Source organism: Egretta garzetta, unplaced genomic scaffold (genome assembly GCF_000687185.1).
Source record: "Egretta garzetta isolate BGI_Z169 unplaced genomic scaffold, ASM68718v1 scaffold310, whole genome shotgun sequence".
NCBI lineage: Eukaryota > Metazoa > Chordata > Aves > Pelecaniformes > Ardeidae > Egretta > Egretta garzetta.
This window is the reverse complement of record NW_009258296.1, coordinates 983,223-1,008,301: the sequence shown is the minus strand read 5'-3', so window position 1 is coordinate 1,008,301 and position 25,079 is coordinate 983,223. Positions and strand designations below refer to the sequence as shown.

General features: G+C 36.6%; 1 protein-coding gene across 1 annotated transcript in view; it reads left to right on the top strand.

Moving 5' to 3' along the window:
* The first annotated feature begins 13,600 nt into the window (after positions 1–13,600).
* The window catches only part of AOPEP (aminopeptidase O (putative)), a 202,357-nt gene continuing 190,878 nt past the window's right edge, over positions 13,601–25,079 (top strand). The window contains 2 exon segments of the mRNA XM_035893902.1: positions 13,601–13,696; positions 14,348–15,307. Coding sequence (XP_035749795.1) covers positions 14,502–15,307 — 806 coding nt within the window. The 5' untranslated portion in view covers positions 13,601–13,696; positions 14,348–14,501.

Below are 25,079 nucleotides of genomic sequence, written 5' to 3'. Positions count from 1 at the left end.
TCTGGATATTGGCCAGTGGTATGTAGGGGAAGTCTGTGGTGCTGAAATACCTGTACACCTTTTGAAGAATACAGTGAGTGCATAATACAAACAAGTTGGCATCTGTGCTTCAGAGATCCTGTGTGCAGCCCAGAACATTAGCTTAAATCGCCAGTTCGGCTGCATGTGCCAGACTAGGGACCAGAGTGGCTGTGCCTGGAGATGTCAATACCTGATGACTGTTGTTCAAAGTGGATGATTTGTGCAGGACCAGCAGCTGAGAGAAATATCTTCAAACAGACCTAGCATAAATTGGGAGGGTTTGTCTGACCATCCTTAGGTTTCTAGGAAACTCAATTAGTGTAAATTTCTGTTTAATTGCTTTAATTGGCTATTATTTCAGGGAATGAGTTTGTGTACTGTCTGCAAAACAGAAAAGCTGAGGTAGAAATGGCCTCTGACTTGGGGATTAATGCCTGCTGTTTGTGTCAGCATTTGTGCATGAACAAGTTTGTGCACCTCTGATTTTGCACAATAAAAAAAATGGTATGGCTTTTAAAGTCATTAACCAGTTAATGGAACAGCTTTAATTTGGGAGTTTTCCAGGGCTTGGCAGATGTCAGGTACAGAGTTGTAGCTGCCTGGTTTGGTTGGAGATCAGTTCTCTTGATGATCTCTCATACAGCCCTCTCTTTCAATCATTTTTGTTTTCTGACATTTTGGAAATAGATGAAAAGAAACAGCTGCAGTTGTACTCTGAAATAGGTATTTTGTGTATGCTTACAAAAGAACATGCTTAGCATAGTCCTACATTTTGCCACAAAGACATATCTTAGATGACTGCATTTTGCACCCACGTTTCACTGTTGTGTATTAACAATGCAAGACAGTCTGTTGTTGGCTGGTATAGAAGTGCATAAATAAAGCGTGTGCTTGGAAAGGGAGCGGATGATTCAGTGCATTCTGGATAGTACATTTCTAGCTTGTGCCACTATATTATGGGGTCATCTCTAATAATCATGTATCATCTCTGGTTTTCAGGGGGTTTTTGTTTGAAGTTTGTAAGCTTTTCATTTACTTCCATGTAGTAGTGCCTGTGCTGGACCTCCCAGCAAGTTCATAGAATCATAGAATCGTTTAGGTTAGAAAAGACCTTTAAGATCATCACATCCAACTGTTAACCTAGCACTCCCCTCCCACCCCTAAACCATGTCCCTGAGCACCTCATCTACCTGACTTTTAAATACCTCTAGGGATGGGGACTTGACCACCTCCCTGGGCAGCCCATTCCAGTGCCTGACAACCCTTTCTGTGAAGAAATTTTTCCTAATGTCTAACCTAAACCTGCCCTGACACAACTTCGGACCATTTCCCCTCGTCCTATCACCCGTTACCAGGGAAAAGAGGCCGACCCCCACTTTGCTACAGCCTCCTGTCAGGCAGTTGTAGAGGGCGATCAGGTCTCCCCTCAGCCTTCTCTTCTCCAGACTAAACAACCCCAGTTCCCTCAGCCACTCCTTGTTCAGATGGTTTCCTGATTTCCTCGTGTGGATTATTAGTGTTGGAGTGGAATTAGACTGGAATAGTTAGTTGTTAGCAATAGAAAACAACAGCTTCCTGGAATAATGGAACATCAGTGTCAAGTAGCGTAATTGATCATTCTGGTTTTTAATAGGCTATTTACAAGTTTAACTAGACTACTTTATTTAACAGTTATTTTCACTTTCTTAGTTTGCTATTTGTAATGGGTATATCCCCAGAGTAGTTCAGATGTCCCTTGTTTTTCTCGTCCACTTTCCCCTGTAGGACAAGATTATGTTTCCAAGTTTTTCCCTTCTGTCTCTGTTCCATTTTTCTTGTAACCAAAACTTTTCATTACTGTGTATTTCTTACCAGAATGTTGTGGTTTAACCCAGCAGGCAGCTGAATGCCACCCATCCACTCACTCCTTCCCTCCCTCCCTCAGTGGGATGGGAGAGAGAATCGGAAAAAAAAAACCCAACCCCTGGGTTGAGATAAAGACAGTTTAATAAGAGAAAAGAATAACAATAGTAATAATAATAGTAGTAATAGAATATACAGAATGTATAAAACAAGTGATACACAAGCTCACCACCTGCTGACCAATGCCCAGCCCATCCTGAGCAGGGATCACTCTTCTCCTGACTAACTCCCCTGGAGCATGATGTCATATGGTTTGGAATATCCTTTGGCCAGCTGGGGTCAGCTGTCCTGGCTGTGCCCCTTCCCAGCTTCTTGTGCACCTGGCAGAGCATGGGAAGCTGAAAAAGCCCTTGACTGGTGTAAACACTACTTAGCAACAACTAAAACATCAGTGTGTTACCAACATTCTTCTAGTACTGAATCCAAAACACAGCACTATGCCAGCTACTATGAAGAAAATTAACTCTATCCCAGCTGAAACCAGGATACAGAAATAAACACTTTTTGCTATTTTTTAGGAAGTTTATTCTCTAATCTTGTCTACTTTGCAACCATGTTTTATTTTGCCTGGAAGCTCTTTTCTCGAGTTTGCTTTCAGAGGCATATAATTCTAATTCAGGCCAATGCTTTCTGTATGAAATGGAAAAGCAATGTTATACAAACACCATTCCATGAAGGATCACTTCTTCCCCTGTTCCCCATTCTTTGTGCCTTTTGTCCAACTCTATTATGCACAGATAATCAAGAGTGACTATTCATGTTGGCCACCATCTGCTATCATTGTTGTTTATTCTTTTGCAAACATTTATCTTCTAAAATATTAAAACGTATAAGCAAACAATTAGCTTGCCTTTACAAAGAACATTTGATAAGTAAGTGCAATGAATGTGAGGTCTATTTTTAAAATGTACTAGTAATTTGTTACATCTGTGTGTAGAAGTAGTATGAGATGAAACGGTGTTTGTAAAATGACCATAAAGAGTTCATGGTAGCATTACAGTTCCTAATTTGTTTTCATGCTTAGAATCCAGCTAGTGAATCTCCTTTTCTAAAAGTGAAAAGTGTTACTTTAAAAAAAAAATGAAAACCAGGTACTCATATTATGGACAGAATATAGCAAAAAAATATTACAGCAGACAATGTTGTGTAAGAGAAGTATCTCAAAAAGACGTCAGAAATAATGTCTCTAGTATCTTCTCTATGATGACAGTACCTTGATATGTGCATAAGGTAGTGAGGAACTTGTCATAGCAAATCCAAGGAATACTGACTCAGAACAGCGTATTTAGGAAGCATTAGTAAAAGATGTACTGCTTGCATACACAAAGCTTGGATATGTACAGAGGACTTCCAAGGGGTACAGCAAAGATGTTGCTTCAGCAGTTGAGGAAGTATGTTTCTTGTATTATGTGAACACCACGATTACAATTTATTCTCTTAACCTGTTAAGGAAGAATTGAAAGGAAACGCAGAATGGATAGAAGTTCAGCTGTAAGAGTGTATTAGGTAGCCAGAACACAAAATAAACCAAATGATACCTGTGTGCTTTGAAATTTGTGTGGCAGAATGCATACCTATGGCTTTTGATTGTCTGGAAAACACTTTAGAGGTATTTAAACCACTTTAGTAACAACACAACATACACACATCTGTGTTCAAAAAACACATGTGGTACGAATATATAGGCAAGACTGTCAATTTCTGAGTAGTTAGCATAGGCGTTTCTTTTTGTTTAAAATCAAAGCTCCATTTCTCTTCATATCTTTTATACTCTAGCTCCTTCTCCTTGTGGAAGTGAGGAAAATGTTCAATGAGAAATGCTAGTCTGAATTAGTTCCATGATCATACACTGTTTGGGAGTCAAGTTTGTTACACTTCATCTGAATCTGTATTAGTCAGAAAAAAAGTAGGGAAGAATCCTGCCTTTGTATACGTAGGCTTGACTTGTAAATCCATATGATATTGCAGGTCCTATTAATTTTGTTTAGGATTTCGATAAGTTGTGTTTTAGTGCTTGCAGTAGAAAACATGTTGGTGGAAGAATTATATAATGATTTTTGTACATTTTTGGGAAGACTTGACTGAAGAAAAGATAAAAGTTGCATTTAAACAATTGCAGTAGGAATCAAATGGTAAATGAAATAATTATTTACAGCCTGTTCTGTTAAACTCCCCAAATTATCACATATTTGTGAAAAGACATCACAGTTCAAATACAGGAGAGCATGGGGTTTACCAGCATGTTTGATTGTTGCAGAGCTACATTTTTTTTTTCCCTTTTCTTCTTGCCTGTTTCTTGTATCTGTCCTTACAACTTTTTGCTTCTGTGAGTGCACACATACTTTGTCTCACCTCATTGATTTAGTCATGTTGGTCCAATGAGGGACAGTCAATGTGTAGATGCTAAACTTCAAACAAAATACCAGCATCTTTTTTACAATATTGTTGAAATAGCAGTACTGATTGAAAGCAAAGGTAAGATACCTAGCATTTAAATAAATGCAACAGAATATATACGTGTATATCTCTTTGTCCTGTTCAGTTACAGGTTTTCACAATGGTACTTCTAAGAAATTTTTAAAAAAAATACCTTATAGCTCTGATATTACATTCTGCAGCAATTTTTATCCTCCTCCTCTTCTGCTGAAGTGCATCCTTCCTTTATCAGTTTTTGCTTGTGTTTTTTTTAACAATTGGTTTGAGTTCTGGTTTGCTTTAATGTGATTCTTCTTTTACCTTTTCCCTTGATACTAAAAAGGCTGTCTAGTTTAGTGACCAAATAAACAGTTCATTTTTGTCTTTTCTTCTTGGATAAAACGGAGACACTCTCCCAGGGTGGTTGAGATCCAATATGTGATAAGCCAAGCACAGCCTGGAGGAGGAGTAGATACCCATCTTGTCTGGAACGCAACCATTTATCCATGTATTTTAATGTCATAAAATTAGCAGTTCTGCTGAAGACAATGCATCTGTTCATCTGACGTCAAGTTAATTCTTATGTAACATGGCCTTGGGCCTACATGAAACACTTAAATCATATTTCTAGCTCTTAATCAGGTGACTATCATAAATATGCCTTAAAATACTTCTACTAGATTGTTCTAAATTCTGGTTAGCCTTATACTGTTTTTCTGGATAGCAAATGCTGTGTGCTTTCCAAAAATGCATCACTTTACCATTACGTTTCTTGTTAATAAAGCAGGTGTAAATAAAATAGGATTAAAAAGCACAACTGTTTTGCAGCTCTATTAATGTTTGCTGTTTTAAAAAAACCCGGAAAATACATTGTGTTAGCAGTGATTATCTTCTATAAATTTTGGTCTGATATGAGTCTGAAGTCATAAGAAGAATAATTTAAAGGCAGTGTGTGTTTTTTATATTTTATAATCACTTGTAATGTAATTTTAAAGAGAATTTTATTGCGTATGTACCCAACTGACTTAATGTGTAGTGGTGTAACATTACCCACACACAAGAGGGCACTCTAAGTCCTCTGGAATATAATTACAGAAAACCTTTTCAGTTAGGGTAAATTTATATCTGCAAAGAAAATAATAAAAGCACATCTTGATTGTGGTGCTCTGTATAACTTTAAACAAATGTTTTGTGTGAATATTTTATGTATGTGCACCAAAACTAATTTTACCTTAAAGTCCTTTTGGTTTAGTTCAGTGAATATCGTGAAGATCTGTGAAGATTAGCATTGTTGCTTAAGCTAGTTTAAAAAAAAGTAGAAAGTAATCTAAAAACTCACTTCATCATTTCTTATCATAGTGTGTTGTAGTCAAAAGATTGTAAATAAAAGAGTTCCCATAGTGAAACGAGGTTCCAGGATTCAAATACAAACATGTAATGATCTGATAAGCTTTTAAAAATTATTGTTAACTTCTGGTGAAGTTCTTTCCTGTTCCCATTGCAGATTTTATTTTGTATTCTCTCACCGAAACAAGCACAATGCTTCTCTGCTTCCATCCCTAAAATTTATGTATGGAATGGATTTTTTTTTAAGATACATTAGTGTCACTTGAAGATTTTTTTGTCCTTGGATTCATCTCAATTTTTTAGTGAAGTAACGATTTAAGTTTTAAAGAACATTTTCCCCTTGGTCTTTTCTGTACTAGTGTTAGTTTTGTAATTCTGTTTCAGAGATTTTTAGAGTAATTGGAGAGAGTAAATTATTAGACTTCACTATGCATTTGGGATTCTGTTCATCTCTTCCCTTTTCCCAACCCTCCCTTTCTAAGAAGGCATTAAATGGCCCAATTGCCATTGGGAGCAGTGGGTACTATCTCTGTAGATCTGTATACCTTCTGAAAATCTGTCATACAGTTTGCAGAAGGTGTCTTAAGATGCCTTTAAAAAGATTCTTAAGGAATTTTCTTTCAAAAACCAATCAATGCAGACAATATTGTTTATACATCTAAATAACATTGTTGAGGCATCTTCTTTGTACAAACAGTTAATGTTTTAAAGTAGCCATTCTGAATACTGTGCAGAAGTATTATAGCAATGAAATACATATTAAAGCTAAATTCTATGTGGAAAATAAACCAGCAACTTTATAAACAGTGATGTAGTCTGACTGCTTCTAAATATATAATGTATCTTGCAAATTTCTGGTTAACTTGACCCTGGAGCAGAAGAGTAATATTTTGTTTGTTCTCTTGTTATTTCGGCTACATGCTAGATTTCTTCTGAAGATGTAAAGAGCACTGTTTCCTCAGAGTATGTTTTGGTATATTCATTCTTAAAATGATGTATTTCTGTTCTTATTCTTTACTGCTCCTTACTTTTTCATTTAGTGTTTCAGTTCAACAACAACAACAAAATAGCAGCTCTTTGGAATATAAAAATGACTTTTTTCATATTTTTTAAAAAGTCAGCTCTATTTAATGCACTACAATATGGAATTTAGTTGTATTTGCAAAACAGCATAATATATTTTTGCTTGTCTTTTCTCTGTGCCCCTCTAAGAAGAGTCTGGCTGCATCTTCTGTACTTACCCCTTTAGGTACTGGGATATTCCAGGTAATCTTCCCTAACTGCCGCCTCCTGAGGCTGACCAGACCCAGTGCCATCAGCCTCTCCTCCTATGTTTGTGTGCTTCAGTCCTCTAGCCATGTTAGTGGCTCTCTGCTAGGCCTGTTCTGTCAATGAAATTGCAGTTTTTCAGTAGACTTATAATTGTAGTTTCTTTCCAAAGCATTAAGTTAAGCTAAGTGAATTTTTAGGCAATCAGCTTATGAATATTTAGTGGGGAAAAAACACGCAGTAGAGGTTTGTCAAGAGTTAAAGTTGTTAAAATAATCTGATTGCTTTCTCTTAGTAAACAACTGAGCTGTTAGATAATGAAGAAATAATAGAAGTTTTGCTTTGCCTGTTGTGTTCTATATTAACTTTAATTTGTTTTTTAATTTAATTTTTAGTTTAATTTGTTTGTAAATTAAAAACCCACCAAATAAAACTCTCAAGGCCATCTTCAGCATTGACCAGTTACTTAAATTTTAACTCTGAGAGCATTTTAAATTTATTTCAACGTACTTGAATGTGGTTGAGTGTCCTGTGTTTTGCTCAACTTTTGTTAAGTTTGGATGTGGCCTCATGCTGGGTTTAAGTCTATCCCAATCTGAACTACCTCCCAAAGGGTGATCATTTTCTGTCCCCAGCTGCATGCTACTGCCTCTTCACTTGAGTTGTCCTCTGCACTTGTGTGGCTTCATAGCAGGGAAGACTGTGCAGAAATTTGAGGAAGAAATTTCCTATTGCGGCATCTCAGGCTAAGATTGGCTTAGTTTTATTGTGAATACACACCCTCACATGTTTTATGCTTGCATTAATCAAGTGATTGGATGGGGTGAATCTGGAGAGGTTGCAAGCACTTTGGAATTCAGGATGTAAGTGATCTTTAAAAATGAGTTGAAATCATTAAGTTGAAATTCAATAGCAGTAATACTAAGTATTGCAGAAAGAAAATTTCTTCATGCAGATAAAACATTAGGAAAAGCTCAGATAATTGTTTTGTGGTTACAACAGAGCAAGCGCTAAGATTTAAAGGTTGAGGTTACAAGGAAACACCACTTCCAGCTTTAGCAGTACAAGTATTTATTGTCTTTCTTGCTGGGGCTCTGCTGCCCCTGTGGATCTGTTGAATGACCAGGCTATGTAAACAGTCTTAATTTATTATGAGCAAAATGAACAATTTTGACTCGGAGCACAGTTTAGACTTTATTTTAATAATCTGTTCTATTCTGAACTGGTGGGTTGAGTGATTGGAGAGATGGGGTGGAGGTTAGAAGAGGTGAGAAGCAAATGAGTGTTTCTACAGCGAACTAGGTCCTCTTTATCCAAAACTTTAGGAAACATGAACTTAGTGAAGCTTAGAGGGGAAAAAAAAATTTACAGTAAAGAATATTTAATTAAGTATTATGAAAAAATGGATCATGCTAACTAGTGAAACTGAACAATTATCTTCTGCAGAGAGGTATTTAAAAACAATTGGAGGAGTGTTTTGTATACTTCTGTCTCATCTCAAGGGAAAGAACTAGATTCTTCCACTGAAGACTCTTCCAGACAATGTAATTAATCTGTCGGATACATGAGATATGTATGCAATAGTGGAGGCACAAAAAAATAGAGCAAACAAACAAAAAAGATATACTTTGAGAATATTTTCAATAAGGAGTTTGGGTGACATGGGTAAGAAAGGCAAAATGTGGTAGAAACAGCACAGTTGGCTGATGAAAATACATTTTAATGTGAATGAAAGGTAACCTGCTAAAATTCTAGTTCACACATGCAGGGCACATTTTAAATAGCTCCTTGCATGCATTTGAAAATTACTGCTTTTAATAAGTATTGGGTGTGTATTTTGAGCAGTGCAGATATTTAGAGTCAGGGTGTGAACTTTTAAATGTTTTAAATGAAGCAAACTAGACAAGTGCGCAGTTAATTTGGAAAATATGAATAGGAGTGGGCAAGAGCTGAGAGTCACATGCCTTATCAATACTGTGGAACCCCCAAAAGTGATGCAGCAGGAGTGTTCTCCAAAGATCTAGCATTATTTTGTCCAGCTAAATGTTTCTGTATACAGAGTTCTGCCATTAGTCTCTATTTTTCTTTAAAAATAAATACAAAAGACCATTTTTTAATGTCTCATTGCTTGCCCATAAAGCAGAGAAGGTAGTAAGAGTGTGCTAACCACCTAGTCCTTTGCACATGCGTCTTGATAGCTTCTAATGAAATGATCAAACCATTCCTCAAAACTACCTGATTTCCGACTTTCACACTCTGAGATGCATATTTATATTCTCTGAAATTTCTAATCTGATACATTTTATTGAAGTTTTAATGTTAAGAAGTGTCAGCAATTGACAAAGCTAACAGGGATGTAGGAAACACCTCATTACTGTTATAAAGCTAGTATTATATGTGGCTGTTTCTTTACAGGACTACAGTGCTAGATGGAGTTGCAATTAAACATTTTCTTAGGACTTTTTTCTTCTAAAATCTCAACCTGGATACAATCTTAAGAAATGTTTTTATCAATTTGGTCTTATTTTGCTATTTTGTACAATTTTGTATTGTTGCAGGGAGTTAGGCTTCTGCTTTTCAGCAGGTAGAAGAAAATGTCTGGTTCTGTTAACAAGCCTTGCTAATGAATTATTATATACTTCTCAGCAAGGGGCTTTATCTCTGCAGTTCCACGCACATATTCCCAGTGGGTTTTTGAATTTCTAGAAGAGTTTTGCGTTATCACGGTGGTAAGGAAATCGTGGCAATAATGTAGAGTTCCTGCCTCCAGAGAATGGTAGTGTATACTGGAGATACAAAATCAAGGAGAGGGCTTATGTAATAAATGATCAAACCAGTTACACTGATAGCAGCTTCTTTCCAATTTGTCTTAAGTGTGGTGTTTTCCTATATGCTATGTATATACTATTGCTGCTGGCAGAAAGGTGCTGAATTGTGCTTTAGCAAAACTTCTGTGGATGAGTTCCTCACAAAGTTAAGAGCTGACCAGTGCAAGGATGTTAGTGGGCAATTTCTTTACAACAGAATACAGACAACTAACAGCATGTGCAGCACCTCTGATGCTTATTTATAGTTCCAAAGTTGGACCTCAGGGTGCTTTTACTGCTTTTTAGTGTTTACTTTTGGCCACCTATTTGTATTATAGAAACAGATATGTCTAAGTTACTGGAACTGAAATTATACAGATATGACCAAATTAGTTTTATGCTAACCTCTAAAATTTAATTTTTTGAAACAGGTTTTTTGTTTTATAGTATGTTTCCGATATTTCTTAATCTGTATAATTACACAGTAGTACAAAACTGCCTAAAACAAACATTGCTGCTGTGCACGACCATGAAATACAAGAGAACAGGGAAAGGAAGTAATTTCATTTATAATTTCTATTCTGTTAACTGTTGATTTTGGGCATGTTATTTAGTGAGCAGTAACTCTTTGGAGGCTCCAGGCATAGACCAGATAGTATAGAAATGACATGTTAAAAAAAAATAATCAGAGTTTTTGTTTGTGCATGGTTTTTTCCTCCTCTGAATCCAGTGCATGTATGTTTGCAGTTGGATATTGAAAAACCAGTCATGAAGCTGTTAGCAAATATGTTTGGTTTAGCTAGAAGCAGGTACACGATGAAATATCAGAACTTCAGCTGACATCACGTAGATATAAATTAACATTGAGGATGTGTATCCCAAGATTGACAAAGAAGTTCATGGTCATATATTTGGACATCTTCAGTGTTCATTTTAATATAATTTTCCATCTATTATTGCAGATTATACAATCTGAAGTAATTATATTTAGAAACTCCACATCTGATTAGTGGAGTTTGCTGTACCTTCATAATGTAACTCCTACTTTTAAAAAGCTACATTTGGTGAAATTATTACAAAATTAACATTTAAATTAACAGCATGCACGATTACCCTGTCTTAAAACTGTAGCGTGTAAATTCAGTTTCTTTCCTGCTTAGGAGAGCTCTAAATCTATCTCAAATTACTCGAGAAACTGACTTGCTTTATAGGATGCAACTTCCAGTGTAAAGCTTAGTGGAGAAGTAAAATTATCATTTGTAACAGAAGCATGCTTTACATAGAAGACAGAGCTTTGATAATTTCATGTTGATATTGAATTAACAACAAATGCAGTAGAAAAATACAAACATATTGGAATGAGTGAGTCCCCAACACCATCAGAATAGAATAGCATATCAGTTTCTTTGTTGCACAGTTCTAACGTTCTGTAGATTCCTTAAAAATATTTCATTAAAAAATTCTTCAGTGGTTCAGAAGCCGAGACGCGTGAAAACAGCCATTTAATTCCACTTACTAGAGCTTGGAGATAGAGAGGCTACCTAGAATTTTTGAAAGCTGAGATATCTAAATTTAAGATGATTTGAGACAGGATTAAGCAGAAACAGTGTTACATCTAAACTAAAATGCAGTGTCAGAGTGTGTGCAGTAATAGTTGTTAGTTGTCTGCAAGTGTGTTCCTCTTGTCTGTTGCTGTTTGTAAACATGATCAGATGTGTCATCTCCACTGAACAGAAGTGTTGATCTGAAACTTTTAACTGCAGGAAATGAATGTCCACTCTGTATTTTTTAGCCTCACTGGCCTTTGTTTTCAATTGTCTCTCAAATCTCATGGATTCTGATTTGTGTTTTGATATTAATAGTTTTAAAGAGGATTTATATTTATAGATTTTTATTTTTTTATAATGCTTCAGTTAATTTTTTTTAATTTGCATTGAGTTTACTTGTATGGTACTCCTTGTCACCTTCTAATCTGCCCTATTAACTAATATTAAATAAATATGACAGTCCTCTAAATATAAATAGGTGTCGTTCTGTAGGCATTGAACTGCAGCTTTACTGTTTGTTTTAAGGTGTTCAGAGGTGCTTCTTACTATGGTAGTCAAGAATTTAATGTAAGTTTGTGTAATTACTTTAATACTTTTGAGGTAAGAAATTGATCACATCTTCCAAATGGAAAATGGAATTATTAGTAGTATAGCACAAGCATTTATTGTTAGTATAGTACTCATATTTAAAAAAAAATGTATCAGTATTATGTTATACCTGGGTTTCAAATGAGGAAGTCTAAGTATTTGTGCAAAACAGGAATTCTTTAATGCCAGTTCAGTGTTGGGTTTTTTCTCTGCCAGGTCACTTTTTCTCTTCTCTACCACTAAAACTTAGCTTACCTGTCAGAAGTCATAAGGTGTTGGTAGTGAGAAAAAAATCCAGATAAGATCAAGTTCAGTCCACAGCATCACGGACAGACGTTGTAGATGCATTGCTCATGTTGTAGCGTTCAGAACCCTTGTTTGCCCTACTGATATTCCCAGTTAGGTGTCAAGATGATGACATGATTGTAATGGCCATATGCTATTTATAGATATGACTCATTCACCAGGCTGAGGTTTGAATCTTCCCTGAGCCTTTCTTACGGGTCTTCCTGAATGCTTTAATTCCAGTTCTGTACTATTTTCTGGACTTCGTTAAATTAAGTAGGAAGCAATATCTACGATGATATTAGGGCCCAATATGCATTTCAGGATACTTAATTCTTCATCTTCCTTTGTTGGTTTTCTTTAAAGTCAAAATGGCAAAACACAGATCGACATTGCACATATATCTGCAAAGATAAGTAATCTTTGGAAAGCCACACTGAAATCACTGGGACTCCACAGGAGCTCATGAATCCGTTTTTGGATCCTGATACAAGGCTGAACTCTGAAAGTGCACAGATCTACGCATCAGTTAAGGCAGTGCAAGGTGCAAACTGTTTTCTTGCAAATATGTGAAGTTTGAAAGCACTCAAAATAGTAAACTGATACGATGAACAAGTAGATGATTAAATTAGGAGAAAAGGTTTGGAAAACTCTCAGACAGAGACCAGAGAAGTATCTACTGGAAGTAGTTCAAAAGATGCAATGAGTGTCTCTTGCAGACAATCTTCAAATTATTCTGAATTTACTAGGTTATTTCAGTGAAAGAGGGACTTCTGAAGTGAGTTTGGTGCCCTGCTATGTTTGCAAAAGTACAGGAGGATTGCTATAAAAGTGAAAGAAGGGTTTTTCTCGGCTTGTCTTCAAAGACATCCCTGTAGGAGCTGTTTCTGATTGGTAGAAAGCCATGAATGAAGGGAGATACTTGCTATGTCTTGTGTGCTTTGTGTGAAGCTAGTTCAGGGAACAATATAGATAATTTCTTGGCCTGTGTCTTGGATTCCTCCAAAAGAAATATCAAGTCTTGGGGGAGTCCGGGTTCTCCTCTGTGCTGACTTTGAGAACTCACAAAAACTGAGTTTGGGTTCTGAAGTCTATGATGACGCTGTGAAACTGTGAATGTCACAAGGGAATATCTGTTCACTTAAGGCACTTATGGACACACTTGATGCCTATCATGAAAGTGTCACTGAACTGTCAGGGAGAGAACTGCATGCCTTAATAGTTGCTTCTTCCTCTGATTTCTATTTCTAGTCTAGAAAGTAGATGAAAAGGACTTAAGTGAGCTAAAAGTGCATAACTTTAGCTCAGTGGTCATAGCAAACAGAGAATGTATGACAGTTAAACTTCTATGATGAACTTCTGTCTGCTGTTGCAACAAATGTTGATGCATTTTAATATTTTCTTGCTTTTATAGGTATTTACATATTTTCCAGTGAGAAGACCTTTTATTTTCTGTATGATGCTGCTATCCCGAGTGTTAATGGGTTTCCAGCTATTAAGATGTAATCATATACTGTAAGTATTTAACTATAAATTTGAAAAAACTTCATGAGCAATCTCAAAGGAATACTTGGAATGCACTCATCGTAAATTGGCTCATTTTCTTGTGATTTATTAGAATTGCTGATATGAGACCAGTTGTAATGTGGGAAGTATATTAATCCATGGGGATGCATTGTATATATGAAATTATTACTTCAAAACTTTAAAACATCTAAGCTGATTTAGGCTTACTCTTGTTACTTAGAATCACAATAGAAAAATGAACACTATCTTTTGAGGTAGTACCTTTGAAATAAATACAGCAACCTTAAAACCAAACAGTGCAGTAACAAATTCAATTAGATGTTGCATAACCATGTATCTTTTCTAAAGGATTACTGTGGTGAAGAGAGTCAACAGGAGGCCTGTAGTAAAGTTTGTTTCTGTCAGCTTAGAAAAGCTGTCTTAGAAATATTTTCACAAGAGGAGATCTCTGAAAAATAAAGCCAGTGGTTCTTGATGGCAAATCCTGAAGCAGCTGGCTTGATGCCATTCTGTAGAGACACAATCACCCTTTGGCTGTACTATTTTTAATATAGGCAACTGGACTTTAAATGACTTTTAGTGCATTTCAGAAACAGTTGTGAAACGATTACCTGATTTCTTTTTGGTTTTGTTTTATAGAACGCAGTAAGTGGAGGAACTGCAATTAATTTCAATACTGTAATATCAAAATTATTTCTGGCACTGAGAGGTTGGATATCCTTGCTGTTTATGAAGACATCATATGTAAGAAATATCTAAGGCTTTGTAAAACTGTTGTGCAATAGACTGAAACATGGAGACACAGCTAGACCCCATGAAGGATGACTTGCCCTTAATGGCCAACACTAGCTACATGCTTTTAAAGCACTATATATTGGACTTGGATGTGGATTTTAAAAGTAAAGTTATTGAAGGCGTCATAATTTTATTCTTTGAGACTGGGAGCCGGTACAGGAAAACCAGCCATACTGGCAAAGACGGCTGCCAGTCACCGTTCGATGAAACCTGTGAAATGAGAGCATCTGAACTCTGCCACATTCCTGTGACAAATATGCGAGCCTGTTCATCTAAAATGGAACATAATGATTTTGCTGTCTGTGGTAAAGGTGAAGGAGATACTTCTGATAAAAATGGTAACCATAGCAATGAGGAACAGGCTTCTGGGATTTCTAGTTCAAAGGACTGCTGTGACATAGAGAATCATGGGAACAAGGATTTTCTGCTGGTATTGGACTGCTGTGATTTATCCGTGCTAAAGGTTGAGGAAGTAGATGTTGCTGCTGTGTCAGGCATTGAAAAATTCACAAGGTCTGCCAAGCTCACTGATGTTTCAAAGGAGCTGGAAAATCTCAGGAATCAGATTGTACATGAACTTGTGACTTTACCTGCAGATCGTTGGAAGGAACAGCTATACTATTTTACTCGCTGCAGCCAGGCGCCTGGCTGTGGAGAGCTTCTGTTTGCTACTGGCGCTTGGAGCTTGGAGATAAGGAAATCGGGAATTCAAACTCCAACAGACTTTCCTCATGCAATAAGAATATGGTACAAAACCAAACCGGAGGGAAGATCTGTTACATGGACTACAGACCAGAGTGGCAGGTATGTAGCTACTAGCTGAAAGCTTCGCCCACATTGATTTTAAACGTAAGTGCAAGAGTGTACAATTTAGTAATGCTGACCAATTTTGAGGATGATGAGCATTCTCTTCCATTTTTTTCATTTCATCCTTGGTGAATCCTGTTACTGTCCTGTGGGCAAACATACAAACTCTTTGCTCAAGAAACCCCAATGGACTTGCAGACTTCAGGCCTGTCTGAGTGATTGTATTTGCTGTTTCTGAGTGGGAGTAAATAATTTTTGTGTATTGGAATAAGTGTGTGCAGGGAATAGGGATTCATCACTTACCAGAAGAGGAAGGTTATTTTCACTTCAGTACTTAATGTTCTTTTTCCTTCCTGGCTTACACAACTGATCATACAGCATAAAGATCAGTCTACATAGTATTTAATAGAATTCCTTCACAACTAATCTTTTGTCAATATTGTAATAAGTTTAGAGATGCAGATTTTTCCGGTTTAGTCTCTCATAATCAACTTTAGAAATCTCCTTCATCTATTACGTAAAGTACATTGATGATAGCAAATGAACTGCAAAATGAAACTGCAAGAAGTATTGGCATTTTACCTAGCATTTGTGAAAGTATACAGCGCTGTGCAGAAATCTTCAAGATAAGCTCTTTATAGAAGGGAAACTACAGTCCACTCCAGACTTCTACAGCTTTGATTGTTTTACTGTAATGTTCAAAGCTGGATTTTAATGGCTGTTAGTTCTTCACTGTATCTAAAAAAGAGGAATGAAGTTGAAAGATGAGGAAGAAATTTGGTGTAATTGAATACTTGCTTTTCATTCCCAAACTAGAGATACATAGTTACCTTTCATTTCAGTCATGCTAATAGAAATTAAGAGTCTTCTCACTAGCATCCACGTTAGGGAGCAGGATGAGGCCTTTTAATTGTACATCTGGTAGTTAGGTAAGTCGACTGCTAAACCATGAGCACCATCAAGTCCATGAATGTCTCTGTCATGTTCATTACTTCTTTCCCTTCCCTCTCTCTTCCTCATTCCCAAAAAGTTATTTTTGGTATGAGTTTAGGAAATTTAACTCAATATATTTATATAGTATCTTTAGTTATGAAAATTCTGAATTTTGACTGCATGCAAAGGTAGGGCACTTCTGTAATCGCACAACGTGTCTGTGTCTACCTGCCCCTTACTGAAGTCTTTGAGACTGCTAGCAACACTCAGCTGGTATAGGACTCCTCCTCTCCGTGTTGTCTGTGTGTTTTGAGCATTTGAAGGTTTCTTTTGAGCATCTACATCACTAACATCTTTTAGTTTTGACTCTTTTTCTCTTTCACTGCGAAGTATTATTCTTTAGACATTTCGTGGCAGTTGTACACATAGGGAATTTTATAAAGCAATAATGAAGCATGGTAACAAATAGTCTCAAGCTGCTTTTTTTTCAGTCTTTTGTAGGGTATTCCAGAAACTAATGCCTGTCAGAAAACAAGTTTCCGTATCACAGTCATTAGAATCTTTCTTGCTACATTTTTTTAAGTAAAATTCTGTACGTGATGAACCCGTAAATACAGTGGTAAAGCTCATTGTATAAAATGCTGTCATATTTCTCCTTCCCTTTCTGAAAATAAAGCCCATTTATAACGCATAGGGGAAATACTATTACATTATATTCTCATAGGGGAATTCTTTAAATTGTTCCTAATTATGTGTATGGTGCTTTTTTAGACGGATGTCGGATCCTTTTCCAGAGGAGTCTATAATCTATGGTTCTAACCCCAAAGAAAAGTGACTTGAATAACAAAGTTCAAGCATTGCATGGCCACTTCCAACATGCTTCCTCTAATTTAACACTAGTACAATGTTCTGCAATTTAACCTATGCACTATTTTATAAAGACTTCAGTTTTATTTGTTTTAAACAATGATGTGTTATAAAAAAAAATTGCTTAAAAAAGCTTTGTGGGATGAGTTTAGGCAAGCTGAGAGATGTGGATGCAAACCAGGTGTTAGCACAAGCAGGGCACGCTTCTGTTTTCAGTAGAGGAAATGAACACATGGAATTTCAGCATTTCCCTGTTTGGGCTTTTGATACTAGAAAATACATTAATGATCAAGAAGGAAGGTTTTCTTTAGTGCTAGAACATGTTTTTTGTAATAACATGCTTTTTACCACCTTTATGCAGAAGTACTAAAAAGGGGGCAAAATTGAGGAATAGAGTATGTGTATATGTGGGTATGTACATATATTTACATATATGTCTAAATATACAGACTTTTTTGTCTCTCCAGAAGTTATAAGGGCTGTATCAGTTCTTAAAATTGGCTGGTTAGTTTTATCAGTGATCAATAGCATAATTATTAAAATAGAAAAAAATTACATGATTGTAATGTTTGTAATATATTTATCATGAAAAAAGAGCAGTTCTGTTTCGAAGTTTTTCAGTTGTTTGCTAGCACAGTAGAGCTCTGGAGTTTCAAACTAAGAAGTTAATGTTGCAATTTTAACAAAACTATACTTCTGTTTCAGGAATTCTTACTAATAATAAGTATTATAAAATTATTTAAAATAAAAGCTTATTTTAGACACTGTCATAACCACTTTGTGGGTGGAATAATGTGTATAAAACATCTTTCATTACTGGGAAGGAGAAACTTTTTGCCAACCCATCAAGGTGTTAAGTTTTCCCTAACTCCTAGGAGTATGTAGCAGTGTTGAGTCAGCATGGCTACCAGCGTGTGATAAATGACCGAGTCCCAAATAGGGTTTCAATCAAAATTAGCAATTTATTAAACGAATAAAGGCAAGCAAACAGCGCTGGGTGCGCCGGGAGCCTCTGCTCTACCAAGACGCACCCCATACAGTTCTTGTTCCTGGTTTATATATCCCCCAGCAATAGGCGGGTCTTAAACTCCTCTTGTTTTGGTCAGTACCAGAACCGGTTTAACCGGTTCTGCTGAGGCGCCCGGCAGGGGACACGGCCAGCCCCCCTCCCCCTCCCCTTGTGAGGAGGCGGCTGGGGGGGATGTGCAAGGTAAGAACTACATACATTAACCTCTCTGCCCTTCTTAGGCTTGTGGTTATACAAGGGTATGTCATCATGCGGCCCTAGCACTGTTCCATATTAACACGAATCAGATGGACATATATAACAAGCGTATTTAGAATTAAATGCTTTCTCACGATCATTGTTAAGAATCCTTATTCATTAAAGTATCATGGGATCCTATCTCTTTATGGTTTAAGAAAAGGATTAAACACATTTGGGTTAAAATTAAAGAGGTAATTTTCCTAGCAGACAGCCTTGCGAGTTCTAATGGGAGATTCTCCCACCTTTTTTCTGCCCTATTTATTGCCATTTCTGGTGCTGTCATAAATTAGTTAATGGCTTTGTTGATATTAATGAGTGACTGGAATGGAACTCATTTCCTCATTGTGGTCTTAGGAGGAGTATCTTTGATATGAATGACACCAGTGAAAGACATTCCATGACACTGAAACCTTTCAGTACTGGGTCCTGTAAGCTACCTGTGCATTATTTCCCTTGGCATACATGAATAGGTGCATGAATCCATCAGGCACATACATTTGTTTTTTCAGCTTGAGTCCTAGATATCAGATATACAGAAAAGGAGAAATTCTGGGAAGTAAGGGGGATGGGTTGAATTACTCAGATTGTGTGATTTTCATGAGACTGCTCTGGAAAAAGTATATTTTTAGAAGGTATTAAAGGATGATTGAGCAGTTTTGGGGAAACACTCTAGAAAGAGATAACCTTGTTGGAAGTACTGGAAAACATGAAATTATCTCCTTAAAAAATGATTATGGTATCTTGATATTTATTTGAGCAATTTATATGTCTTACCTTTTAAAAATATTTAGTACCTGTCTAGTTTATTTTATGAGACCTTATTATTAGATTAAAATATCAATGTACTTTTGAAGAATTCAGGAAATTTTGCCTTTATGAAAGCTATGAAAGTGAATGCAGCAAGCATAAATGTACAGTTCGGTAGAAGTGCTAATGCTAGCGTATGTTCTGTAATTAAATGCTTCTTTTCAGATGCAGTGTTCAACTGTTATCACAGACATCACTGAACTGTATGGTTCCTCATTTGTTATGAATAATCTTGCATTTCTGTAATGTCCAGCTGAAGCGCCTGGGGTAGATAGTGATTAAAAGAATATCCAAAGAGGCGGTACCTAGTGTAGCAATAAAACAGACCTTGATTTCCTGTTTAAGTAATTTGGTGTTACTGATTCTGCTGAAACTGCAAAGAACTAGTAGAAAAGTTCTGCCGAACCTATTGTGACCTATTTTGTGGACCTGTGTCAGGAGGCCATGTCAGACTGGATCTCACTGGCATGGAGACTAGCACAATTCCTCATTACTTTTTGTTTACAGGTAAAAAAAGAGAGATTTTACCTTTTTTGAAACTGGTTCTTTCAAGCCTGCCTCTCCTTAAGACATAAGTGTTTTGAAATGCAAATCACGTTCGAAGAGAGTAGTTGCAATTGTTCAGATGTATGGCTGATGAGCTATTCATAAATTTGGGTACTTCTGAAGATAAGCTCTTAAAAAGTCATACTCTTCTTTGTCACTGTAGTCAGTCTGACTGTGTTATGTAGTATGTTGCATACAGTAAGGACTAAATAAAAACTGTATAAGAGCATGCATAGCAACATTGGAATTTTTCATTCTTTACTATTTTAACATTTCGTTTGTAGTTGATACTCCCTTTTGAAAGAGTCAGAAATTTTCATAAATGCTCAAAACTTGTGGTTTTTAATAAGTATTCAGGGTAGTGGAAACATGCTAAACATGTTTCTTGAATATTTAGCTGAGGCTTAAAGTTGGAAGGGAATTCTTGAGCAGTGATCTCTAATTTCCAGGAGGTTACACATAGAAGTCCATGTTTATGAACTCTCTATATATGGAAATATAACCTAGAAAAAACTTTTTGTGTAGTTGTAAGGATCATGCTTCTAGTGTCAGTCACAATGTTGATATTTACTAAAAATCAAGAAGTGGAGTTTAATACATTTTAGTATATGTAATTTCCTTAATTTCAGAACAATTCATATGAATTATGAAATTGCTAGTTTTATCTAGAGACTGCTGGAGAAGCAAAATGTCATCATTTCACATGTGGAAGGATTGCTTTCCAAACATAAGTCTTCAAAGTTTTGATTTAGTTTAAGTCTATCGTCTTTTATGTCCTACAGAGGTCAAATGACCATCTAAAGGTTGCATAATTGTTCTTTGTGTCCTTAGTGATTGGTACTTAAAAGTGAAGAATTGCATGGATATTGAATTGCAGTGGATATTGTCATTGCCTAATCATACTCACATACCTGGGCATTTTAGGCTATACTTAAAACATGTTTACAGTAGGCCAGCAAAAAAAGAGGGTAATAGTACTGGCTCCGAGGCTGGATCACAGTCTCTCCCTACTTAATCTGAAGTCTTTCCGATTACCCTCAAAGTTCAGCTTAACGCTTTGTGTTTGTATTTCCTGTCTCCAGAGTGTGTTAACAATATAGGGAACCACAGAGCTGTTTTGTACTAATGAAAAGAGGGAAGGAGGGAAAGCTAAAAAGGAATGAGGAAGAAGCCTACCAGAATACGCTTGCTGAAAGAGACACCCTTGACCTCTAAATCTGGATGCTGGTTCCCTCCACCACTGGTATGATGACATAGGTGTATGTACAGCTGGGTGATAAGGCGTATTAGGGAGCTCATCTAACTGAAAATAAGTGGGTGGCAGGGAAGGGAATGCCTTATAGCAGTTGTCTGGAATATGCTACTGAGATTAGCTTGCAAGGTAGAGTTATCTGTTTCACTGGTAGTACAGGTTTGTGCTAATGTAATCCTGTATCTATAGCCTTTATGGAGTCTGAGGCATCCATTGAATTTTCATAATGTGTTTGATATTTTCAAAGCAAATTTTTTCCAGGGTAGAAATTGGAAAAATGAGTCAGATTTTCAGAGTTTCAAACTGTAAATGAGAAAGTGTGCCATGAAAATAGATGTTTATTTTTCAGTGGCATGAGTTAGTATCATTCTGTGCTCTTAAATGCTGTAAATGCAGGAAGGGAATAAATAGCTTGTTTTAATTTGTGGCTTGGGAGAATAAGATGCTCCAGGATCCAGGCAAGTCACAGTTGGTACCATCAGCTGTGGGGAATTCTCTCCTGTTATTTTGTGTAATTTTGTTCCCAGTGATGAATATTTATAATTGAGTAATTAATGAAGCAGTCTGAAGTTTGTTGATTACTCATGTCTGATGCAGTGATTTCTAAGGAATAACAAATGGTATCAGGAATAGAATGGAGACATAAAGTAAAAATAAACTAACAAAAAAAAAAAAGTAGGCAGACCTTGAGTAGAAAATGACCTGATTTGATATTTCTGGAAATGTGGATGGCAACAAACAAATATTTCTAAAAAATTTAAAATAGCTCCTCTGAATTAGTTGTTCTAGCTAAAAAGGAACACCATGAGAAACAAGTTGGGTTTTTTTTTTTTTTTAGTGAACTTAATATTTTTTCAGAGTTCTAGCAAGTTTCATGGCCTGGCAGGACAAATGATACTCAGACGTAGGTGGAGTAAGTGGGAGGAAGGAAGGAGGAAGAACAGAGGAAGGAAGCACTGGGCACTCACAGAGGCACTGCACAAGGGACAAGGCTGATGATACACTCCTTCAGGAAGAAGGTATACAAAAGGCAAGTTGCTTCACTAAAATGTGCCAGTGAGACGCCCATACTAGATCAGAGGAGGCTGAGAATGAAACAGTATTATGAAAATATGATTATCCATATAAACAGTACAAGTTCAGGTGTTTTAAAATCTAAAAGAGAGGTGAAAACACAGAAGATTAAAGAGCCAGTGATATGGGGAATTAAAGAGTCAAATCAGCACTTGTGTGTTTGTGAATTGGCTGGGCAAGAAGCTAAAGCAACCTTTGATTTCAGAATAGAGCTGAGAAAGTCCAGCTGTATCATAGTTCATATTCATAGGAAAACTGTCGTCTGTTTTTAAAGACAGAGGCTCACAAGGGGTTAGATTTTTTTTGTTCACTGCTGTGGGAATAGAGCAATTAGGAAATCTCCTCTTTTCTCTGCCAATAATGAGGTAATTCCAATCTTTACTGCTATTTAAACAGGAGCGATGGCTATGAAATTAAATTTTTTTTAAATGCAGTCAGGTGGTACTTCCTAAGGTGTTACAGAAGTAGCAGTAGAAGATGTACAGGAAATGGAATATCTAAGGGATTGGTCAGATGTATGACCTCAAATTTATAAAACTTTCTTGTAACAACATTGAAGAAGCTGTTAAGTGTATTGCATTTGCCAAAAACGCAGCTTAAAGCAAGTGAAAAAATCCAGCATCAGAGTAACAGGTTACAGTGGAATCACGCATTTCATAGAATTTACTACTTTTAAGTTGGAGAATGGTTTGAAAAAGGCATGCGTAGCTATTAACTGGTATTTTATTCAACAGAAAGATGGAAACGAGAATACCTGCTCTGTTGAAATCTGATTACAATCACTGGCACCTTGCAGATATGTAAATTGATAAGGCAGAACAAAAAGTTGGTGTGATTGAGGTGCCAGGAAATCCTGCTGCTTCGTAGAAATGACACTGCAATTTAGAATAAGAAGCAGCTGCAAACAGCAGTGGTTTTACGGGGATTGGCCTTGTAGTTGCAGGAGGTTGCCATCCTTACATGGAGACAACCCTTGAAGAAATAGTTGTGTATTTTTCCAAATAAAGGAAAGGGATAGAGTTGCTGAGCTGGGCGTTTTCCTTGAGAAAGCTTCAAACAGGCACTAACCAAAGGAGGTTGACATGGCTGAGCCTTAGGACATGATTCAAGTATTTGATGGCAGGTATCTCAAAGAAGACCTGCAGATTCCTGTTTGGAGAACAGAGTATCAACTGAACATTTCTTATTAGCTTTAAGGTAGTAGCTTAATATGTTATTATAAATCATATGCTTACATGGGAGAGGGAGATCTGCCAAGAGCTGGTTTGAACTGGTTTTGTTATGTTATGAAAATATATGGAATACTGATGAGTTAGGATTCCATGAATCAAATTTTCCTCAGAATCCTTGGCTCCAGGATCCTCTTGGAGCAAAACCAAACCATACCACAACTAGTGCTTGATTGCTCCAGTAGCCTGGATTGTTGATCCCTGGGAATTACTAGCCATAAAGTTAGCCAGATGAGTGACCAGAGACTTACTTTGTGTTTTGTGGGTGCTAGTTTTTCCAATGTAACAAGTACTTGGACAAATAGAGTTCTCTGCTTATCTTACTTTTGCTGTATTCAATTTCCTTATCACTTTTAACCTATGGTGACAAAGATTATGGCTGGCATAAACAACATATTACATAAGTAGGTTATTTGAATGTTACAAGACCATTAAAAGTGAAAGAAGAGAGATGGAGAGGATAGATAGTAGGAAAAAGGAAAGGCACTGTGAGGTTTCTTGCTAGCAGTGTGTAGATATAAATCAGAAAAAAGGCAAGTCTTGTATCACTTGACAAAAGCAGTCTAAAATTAGTTGTCATTGCTATTTTTTGATGTACTTTGATTAGCTAGTAATTTTTCTTTCTCTGGATGAGGTGAAAAATCTTACCGTATCAGGATGATAATTATGTTTCTGATGCTCTTATGTGTTGGAATTGAGCTGCCTGACCCAGAACAAAGAAAACTGTCAGCTGCAGTGGGTGTCATAAAGTAACACTGCACTATTACCAATCTTGTAAAAAGAAATTACTACTGTAAATGAAGTATTAAAAATTAGTGAAGTAAAACATGATTTGTCATGGGAACTAAAAAAAAAAAATCTGTGGAGGTGTATTTTGTGGTGAGAAGAAAATAGATTAAAAAATCTAGTGAAAGAAGAAAAGAGGAAGAAAAAATAATGACTTCACCTTATAAATGCTCCTCTCTAAAGCAGAACAGTTCAATGTTCGCTGACATCTCAGTTGATGGCATGCTGTCAGTCAAGCCTGCAGGTGATCTTGCTATGAATGTATGAATAATTAAAGGCTGATGTTGTCCTGATAGTTTTCTATTTAGAGCTTGTGTTTCATTACTGTTTTCTTAGAAGACTTTGACATATTTGAATATATTTTGGTTTGAAATAATTAAGTTAATAAGTATACCTGGAAAAAAATGGCACTGAAATGGGTGAGGAGTAGAAAGGAGGCTTGGTTTTGAAGAAAAGATTATGTACTCAACCAGTTTTTCTCCACTTTTCTAACTCCCTTTCTACTTAGGCCTTAATTGTAGAGGTTTGTGACCTGCCTGTGTATGTGTTTTGGCATTAACATGTTTTAGGAAAGAAGTTACTTATGTAATATGTATTATTTCTCATCAGGAGAGGCTTCCTAGTGTTATGGTCAAACACTGAGACCACTACTTCATAAGTCCAATCAAGGGTTTATTTAAAGTGAAGGAGCAAAAGCAGCGCTGGGCGGCCGCGGAGTTGCAGCTCCACCTAGGCGCACCAGGTCACATCCTTTTGGCCTTTATTTATACAGAGCTAGTTTACATATTTATCATGTTTCACAACTATTACATTAATATTCATCACCCCTTGTTCATCTCGTATTTAAATTTTCTTCAAGCAGGTGTTCCTCCTCTTGAGCGTGGGCAATGGTGGTCGTTAGGGGTTGTTTTGAAGGAAGGCCGCAGGTCCCTCTTTATCATCTTGAGTAACCTTGCCTGTGGTAGACCACAAGAGGTGGGTCCCTCTTTATCATCTTGAGTAACCTTG